Genomic DNA, 8,512 nt, shown 5'->3' with positions numbered 1-8,512 from the left:
CCAAGGAAGACTTTCATTCCTGCCAGGAGGGGAAGTAGGAATGTGGGGTCAGAGGTGGGTTACTCTGCTCTCTTCTAAGAGAAGGAATACAGGAGCTGCTCTGTGTATCTGCTCCCTTAAGTATTATTAGTCCAAAGGATGTAATCTTTAGGTTCAAGGTAATCCCTTAATTACCATTTCTTAATGGGAAAGGAAGGCCCCAAGTTTTATATTCATTGCTTGATTTCTTTCTACCAAATGCCAATTACACAATGAATACATATCATAAAGCATAGAAATTTATTTTATTTCATTTATCCAAGTCAATAGCAAAACAAAAATCACAGAAAGTAAACATATGACAATATATGTGCCAAATAACACAGATAAAGTAGGCTTTCCCTTTGGGAGCAAGATAACTCAATTTAACGAAGAGAGAGATTCCAAGATCTCACTCAAAGGGAAATTCCCCAAAGCCTCTAGCACAGCAAACTGGGGATAGGGACATGATGGAGCCTGCCAGCCCCTCTCATGCGCCTTCATTAGATTATGAGTTTCTTGAGGTTGGGGACTGTCTTTGCTTCTTTTTCTATTCCAGCACTTAGTGAAGTGCCTGAAACATAGTAGGGACTAAATAAATATTTACTGACTAATTGACATCCCAGAGTCTTTCTTTCCCTTCAGAGCCTTGAAGAGAGGTTGGCATTATGGATCTTCTCTTTCAAAGCTAGAAGTCAGAAAAATGCCAGGATCCCACTTGGATTCTGTTCTAGGGAGGGAGATGAAGCCAGGAGGACACAGGTGTCTTGCTTGAGAAATAGAAAGATCTAAAGAGAGACAGAGAGGGATGAAAGAGGAGAGAAAGAGAGAGAGAGACAGAAAAACAGGGAGAGACAGAAAAAGAGAGACAAAGAGAAATGGAGAGAAGAGACAGAGAGAGGGAGAGACAAAGAGAGACAGAGGAGAGACAGGCAGAGGCAGAGACAGAGACAAAGAGAGATGGAGAGAGGAGAGAGATGCAGAGGAAGCAATAATAATTGGTGGAATCAAAAAAGAGGGTTATAGTCTGAAGGAAACTACATGTTCTTGATGGTTAGGAGGGTGAGGAAGGTATGCATTTCAGACTTGGGGAACAACTTATGCAAATGCCTAGAGGTAGGAGATACAATCTGGTGTATACAGAATGGCTAGCAGTCCAGTTTGACTGCAACAGAGCATGGAAAGGCAGGGAAGGAAGCATCTTCTGGAGGACTTTAAATGCTTAGTTAAATATTTTGTAATTTTGTCCTAGGGACTATAGGGAACTATTAAATTTTTGAGGTGGGGGGATAGGATTTGAACTCAAGTCCTCTGACTCCGCATTCTTTGCATTGAGATTACAATTAGAATATAAACTCCTTGTTGGGACTGTCTTTATTTTTGCTTCTGTTTGTATCTCTAGCACTTAGCACAGTTCCTGGAACATAACTGGTGTTTAATGCCAGCTAGAGAGGAGAGAGTGTGGGCACGGGGCTCAGCTGGGGCAGGAGGACAGAATGACAGAATCTCAGGACTGGGATGGGAGGGGAGGGGGTGGATCCCATGGACCATCTAGTCTGGGTAATATCTGAACAGGAATTCCTGACACAATGTCATCTGTGGGTGTGTCCAGCCTTGGGGGAGAACCTTGGTTTAAGCCTGGCCCTGGTTAGAATCTTAGTTCTGTTTTTTGTTACCTATGTGACCTAAGGCAAGTACTTATTGCCTCCTCGGTAATAACACTAGGTAACATTAATGTAGTGCTCTTAGGTTTGCAGACACTTTAAAATGGTTTATCTCACTTGATCCTATCTAATGCTACTGTTATCCCCATTTTTCAGATAAGGAAACTGAGGCTGAGAGTGACTTGCCCAGGGCCACACAGCAAGCCTTCCATCATATTAATCACATTATCCTCCTTCTAGCTCTAAACCTAAGATCTTATGATTCTTTTTTTTTTTTTTTGAGGCAATATTGTGGAGTCACTTGCCTAAGGTCATACATACAGCTAGTAAGTGCCTGAGGCTGGATTTGAATTCAGGTCTTCCTAACTCCAGGGTTGGCTGTCTGCCCACTATGGAGTCACCCAGCTGCCCCGATCTTAGGATTCTAAGGCAGCCTTGAGGATATCTAACTGTTAGGAAGGTTTCCTTGGCCTCCCCCCATCACCCCTGGAAGGGAGGCTAGGACATGGCTGCTGTAGACCCACAGGACTGGGGAGGGACCCAGCCCTTCCCTGGCAGGGAGCTAGGAGCTTCCGTTTCTACAGCATCACTCAATGGTCAAGAACCATATGCCTGCGCCCTCTAGTGGCCACGCAGACGGACTGCGACATCCCAAGGGTTCAGTTTAGAAGTGGGGAGTCAGACAGACAGAAAATAGGGGCCTCAGTAAAAAGTGGATCGGAATAAAAAATTAAAACTGGAGAGAGAGAAAGGGGACTCCCGCTGTTGAGAAAACTCTGCCAGTGCAGGTTACCATCTTCTTGACAGATTTACCTGGAGCCCCCAGCCAGGATGGGACAGATGGCGGTGGCACTTCTCCGCCGCCATGCTGCCATGCGCATGGACCTTGGACACATCATGAGGTTAATGCACTTTTTAAAAATTAAATTTCCATTTTCACAGGTGACACTTTGACCATCCTGCTTCTTTTTCTAGTTATCCGTTCCGTCTTCTCAATGATGCCCCCTCATGGAACTTTTGGGGGCCATAGGTCATCAATGAGAATATCTGTCTTGTCTCCACGCCCTCCACGCTCCACTGGCTGTCCCTCCTGACCCCCGCCTCTTAGAATATCATCTTTTCCCACTCCTATTCCTCAACTATGAGTGCCAGGCCTGGGGTCAGGAAAACTCAACTTCCATGAGTTCAAATCTAACCTCTCTTGGCAAACCACTCCAGTATCTTTGCCAAGAAAACTCCAAAGAGTGGAAAATGACTGAAAACAGTAACAAAGCTTGTTTATTTTTTTGATTTCCCATCTGGGGCCTGGTTTTCTCTTATCACCAAATGTGGATAATACATGGTCAGCTCATTTCTCAAACCCACTGTTAAGATTCATGTGAGACGATCGATGGGGAAGCCTACTCCTGGGTGTGTGTGTGTGTGTGTGTGTGTGTGTGTGTGTGTGTGTGTGTGTGTAGCTCCACAAGGGACAGGGACTGGGCTCATTTTTCATCACAGACTCTCCAGTGATGGGCACACAACCAATATTTGTCCCACTATTTTAGGGGAGAGTCAAATCGTGGTCTAGTGAAAATATCCCAGGATTTGGAGTTCTAGGACCAGAGTTCAAATCCTGTCTCTTCTAAGTACTATTTGTCTCACTTTGGACAAATCACTGACCTCTGAGGCTGTTTGCTCTTCAGCAAAAGAAAGGGTTTGGCTGATCTAAGGTTCCAGTTGTAAATCCAGAATCCTCTGGTTCCCCATTAGAATGCAAGCTCCTTGAAGGCAGGCACTTTTTTATTGCTTGCATTGTGTCTGGGCTTAGCAGAGTCTAGTAAACAGCATTCAATACATGCATGTTTCCTTCTTTTCTTCCCCTGAAAGGACAGAGCTGGAGAGGCAGCATCTATGGCATGGCCCCACTGTACAACTTGTATCAGATTAAAACTGGGAAATATTTAACAAAATAAAACATCATAAAACCATGACAATGTTGATATGTTGATTTTCTAAGCTCACATGTGCTTGCAGGGATCTTTATGTATGGCTTAGTGGCCCCCATTTCTACTAGAGTCTGACCCCACTGGTGTGGTGCATGGGACTTGGAATCTGGGAGCCCCAGGTGACCTAGGGCAAGTGTTTCCTCATCTGTAGAATGGGTGACTTGGCCTTGATGGGCCCTCTCAGCTCTAGGCTAGGATCCCATGAACTCTCCTGGCAAGGCCCTCCTGTCCACCTCCAGACACCCAGAGAAACAGGAACACACTTCCAAAAGGCAAAGGCTGGTGGGTGGAAAGTATGGATTTTATTGTGTGTTATCACAGGTCTGGAGGGCACACTTCCCACCTCCTTAAAGAAATATCCCATTTCTAGGGTTTTTTCTTTCCAGGCCAAAGTGCACTGAGAAATGCGTCACAGTTTTAATACTTTCCTGTAAGCTCAACTGAGGCAGAGTGGGAAAAAAAAATGGCCCCCAAATGAAAGAAAAAGATACCCCATTCTTCCCTCAAAACAATACCCCCCAAGTCCCCCCCACCCTACAGCCCCTGTATGAAAAAATAATACAAACTCTTTTTAAAAAATATATTACACAAAAGAACCTGGGTAAACAGTAGCGTGAAGACCCCCTTGCTCCACCTCCCCCGGGGTCCATCCTTGGGGGAGGGTAATCAAGGATGGGGCCAGGAGGGCTGAGATGAAGGGCTGGGGAGGATGCTGGCAGACACTTGCTGTCTCCCTTCCCCAGCCTTCCCTGGGCCTCTCCCAGCCCTTCTGGGGGGCAAAATGGAGAGACTGTGCCACCGCCGGCTTTCCATGTAAGCAGCTGCCTGGGCTGTGCTGAGACACAGAGGGATTTAGTAACTTCTGACATGGTTTCAACTTAAAGAAAATAAGACGGGGTGGGGGGATATTCTAGCTAAAGGGGTTTCTTTCCCCAAGGATCAGTACCTGCCGACAGAGAGGAAGGAAGGGGACCCTTTCTCTGTGCTACAGACTAGGGCAGTAAACAGGCCCCTGGCCGAGCTTCCCAAATACCCCCTGGGATGAGGGAGGAGGGCGGCTAAGTGAACCTAGGCTTCTAGGCTGGCGACCTGGGAATGTTAGCTCCCACCTCCACGACCTCAGGGATGACAGGAACAGGGGAAGGCTCCCAGGCACTAGACTGGCCTACCCTTTCTCTCCTGCCGCCCTGGCCCTGGCTCCACTGCCCCATCTGCTTCCCCCTGTCCAAGCAAAGTGACCACATGCACACACACACTGAGCTGCCCAATCTGCCTCCCCCTCTGTCCAAGCAAAGTGACCACACGCACACGCACACACACCCAGACTGGGTTCTCATCTTGGCTTGTCCACTGACTCCCACACTACTTTCCTCTCTGCAGAGGGCCCAGCATGGTATCACTAAGAGGACACAGCTCTGACCCTGACCTGCTGGGTAATCCCTGGGCCAGAGGCTTCTCTTTCCTCATCTGTGAACTGAAGGGCATGAAATGATGAGATGATTTCCGAGGTCCCTTCTAGCGTGGACCTTCTATGCAATATGGCTCTAGTCCTTGGCTCGGCCAACAAGCCCCAGTGTGACCACGAGGAAGGGCCTTGGACTCCGCATCTGTGCAATGGGAACTGTAATGCCTAACGTGTCTGGACAATGAATCTGTGTGGCTCAAATAAGTGAACGAATATGGAAGGGCTTGAAAGGTAGAGAGCGCCATGCAGATGTTGGGTGAGGCTGACCATGGAGACAATCCATCTAGAGGCGTGTGCAATTGGACAGAGCAGACCTTCATGTCTGCTTATGTGTAACATACACACGCACGTGCATGCACACACACACACACACACACACACACACACCCCTTATGAACTCCCTGAAGCAAGGACACATTTTCTACAGCACGGGGGACAGGGAGAGATGATGTCCCTAAAAATCCAACCACAGGGAACACACATTTGGAGCAAAGCCCTATAAAACCTTATGAGCAATTCCTGGAAATGCCATATTGGAAAAAAACAAATGATAAGCTAAAGGTTTTGTGCCTCTACCCTTCCTCGTGCCCTTCCAGTGCAAACCCCCTCAACCCCAAGGCACCACTCAGCTAAGACAGGACATGCTGGGAACGCTGGAAATACCAGTGCTGGTCCCTCGGCTCTCTCTCCAGGGATGGGGCGACCCCTCATTCCTCCCACTGGGGCAGAGGAGGCCCAGCCTTTACTCTCACCCTACCTTGTCCCCTATCACCACCACAAGTGGGAGGGGGAGAGGCTCACACGTGGGGGCCTGACAGTATGAGAGGGGAGCATGGCTCACAAAGCAGGGCCAAAGCTAGTGAGAATAGAGGACCATGACAGAAGGATCACTTGGACCAAGGTGCCAGTGAGGGCCACGCTTTGGGCCACGTCCAGAGACTGGGGGCAGGAACATTGAGCTACAGGCAAGGCTGGGGGAGAGCGGCCATTACCAGAAGCCAAGGGCAGTCCCAGTGAGGGTGAGGAAAGACCACACTGCAGGAGGTAACCCTGGTAAAGGACAGAAGCCAAGGGCAGTCCCAGTGAGGGTGGGGAAAGACCACACTGCAGGAGGTAACCTTGGTAAAGGACAGAAGTGAAAGGTTTGGTAGAGAGGGGTTGGTGGGTGCGAGCAAAGGTGGGGGAGGGGGGTGTGACTGCTGCAATGTGAATCTGAAGTGGTCACCAATGGCGACTGTTTCTAGGAAGGTGCCTAGACACTCTCTCTGCCCCCTCTCTCCCCCCAGACTTCACGGGGTGGGGTCTTGCCCATGCCCCGAAGCCCCAGGAGATCCTGAGCTGCACTGGACAAACCTGGCTTAACGTCATTGAAGGAAGGAAGGCTCCTGAGTGGGGGCCAGACCCCAGGGTGTGGCGAGCTGCGAGAAGGAGATGATGACTGTGCATTTTAGGGGGGCTCGGGTGGCTCCCAGGAGGGAGCCGGGAAGGGGGATGGATGGGGCAGGGGAAGGTTTTCCCTTCCCCTCCCTCCTGCTCTGCTATCAATGTGAGCGGATGCTGATGCTGTCTGAGGCGGGGGCTCCTGTGCAGGATGGGGCCATGAGGGCCAGGGCTGTCCAGGTGGGCTCAGTCGGGGACCTCCGGGTGCATGGGCAGCCCACTCTCGCCCCGCCTGTGGGTCTCCCAGAACCCCTTATCCAGCTGTTCCAGCTGTGGCCCCAGGGGGAGATGGATGTCCAGGTGCATGCGGAGGGTCTCGAGCCACTGCTCCAGCTTCACAAAAGATGGCCTGGGGACCCAAAGGAAAGAAACTTTGGGGATGGGTGCTTCCTCACTTGCAGAGAGGCCCTACCTGAGTGGGGGCACTGCCCCTTTGACCTGCCCAGCCTCAGCGACTCCCCCCACTGCCCTCAGCCCTACTTATCCTTCCTGTAATTTGCTTTTCCTCTTCTCCCCGGCCCTTGCTGCTCATGAGAACCTGGTCCTCCCTTGATCTCCCGATACAGCCACTCACCTCTTCTCAGGGTCAAGGTCACAGCAGCGGACGGTGATGGGGAAGAAGCTGGGTGGGCAGTTGGGGGGACAGTATCGATCCAGGAAACCTCGTACGTTGAGGCCGAAGTCCATCGTGCGGGGAAGGTAGTCGGGGTCGGCATTGACCCTGCCGATGATCTAGTGGACCAGAACAGACCAGATGTCTCTACATGCTGCCAGCTGGTCACTGCAACGGCCAAAGTGCCAGCATTTGACGTCCTCCTGGCCAAGCGGCTCCATGGAGAGAAGCAAGAGCGTCTTCCCTGGGGAGATAGGCCCTGGACATTCCTGAAGCCCACAGGCTGTTGGAGCTGGAAGGGACCTAGGAGGCCTTGGAGTCCAACTCCCTCATTGGACAGGTAAGGAAACTGAGGCACAGTATAATCTCTGATGATAAGAGGGACCAGTGGGACAATCGCTAATGGGGGGATGGAGTCAGAAGACGCCTGAAGGATTATCTCCACACACGTGGACGAGGGCTCATCCTTAGAACATTCAGAGAGGACCTCGCCTGCCTCCAGCCAGAACCTTCAGGCAAAGCCCTTTGCTCAGGCCCTGTGCCAGACCAGGGGACCTCTCCCTGACTCACCCAGACCCTGGTGGAACCTACCTCACAGAGGACAATGCCGAAGGAAAAGACGTCCACCTTCTCGTCATAGCTGTGCCCTGGGTGAAGAGGGGAAGCAGTCATGCCCCAAGCTGGGGGTGCAGCTTGGGCCTGGGAGGGTGGGGAGATGGCCTGGAGTATGAGCCCCCGTGGGTGCTCCTAGCAGGTGGAGGGGACCCTGCCTGTAACCATCCCATCAGACTACAAGCTCCTGTCATACTTTTATCTTTGTATCTCTGGTGCCTCCCACAGTGCCTGGCAACAGATGGTGCTTAATAAATGCTGGTTGTTTAATTCAATATGGCAGCAATCCATGATCTCATCTTTTCAGGCCTTTCCATCATTGGAAGGGCTTTCAGCTCCCTTCACACCTCATCAGGGGACAGGCTTCAGGAGTTGGCCAGTTCACCACCGACAGCCACCTATGGATGCCCTAACTTGGCTGTCACTGAAATCTCGGGTCCCTTCGCTCCTCCCTGATTTCCCAGCCACTCGTCCTCCCTCTGGCTTCACTCTTCTCCCTTCACAAGCCTGGCCTGCCCTTGGGAGTCCTTTGTCCCCTTGGCTGCTCATGTCTTTCCAGACCCAACTATGGGGCCCTCAGCCTTTGCTCCTGACCCTGGGCTTTAGAACCGTTCTAGAAGGAGCCATGCAAATCCACAGACCTATGGTGTCCAGCCTCCCTCCTGCACGCCAATCCTCCTCCCCTTCCCTGACTGACCATCACCCCCCCCCC

General features: G+C 50.8%; 1 protein-coding gene across 1 annotated transcript in view; it reads right to left on the bottom strand.

Annotated features, from left to right (window-relative positions):
• Window positions 1–268: 268 nt before the first annotated feature.
• The window catches only part of LIMK1 (LIM domain kinase 1), a 34,164-nt gene continuing 25,920 nt past the window's right edge, over window positions 269–8,512 (bottom strand). Inside the window, exons 14-16 of the mRNA XM_069089497.1 lie at window positions 7,780–7,835; window positions 7,150–7,307; window positions 269–6,924 (exon numbers count right to left, since the gene is read on the bottom strand). Coding sequence (XP_068945598.1) covers window positions 6,762–6,924; window positions 7,150–7,307; window positions 7,780–7,835 — 377 coding nt within the window. The 3' untranslated portion in view covers window positions 269–6,761. The remainder of the gene's footprint in view (window positions 6,925–7,149; window positions 7,308–7,779; window positions 7,836–8,512) is intronic.

This window comes from Petaurus breviceps, unplaced genomic scaffold, assembly GCF_028583685.1.
Source record: "Petaurus breviceps papuanus isolate PSGF00001 unplaced genomic scaffold, PetGlider_PUasm1.0 186, whole genome shotgun sequence".
NCBI classification, from domain to species: domain Eukaryota; kingdom Metazoa; phylum Chordata; class Mammalia; order Diprotodontia; family Petauridae; genus Petaurus; species Petaurus breviceps.
This window is presented reverse-complemented; position numbering and strand designations above follow the sequence as displayed.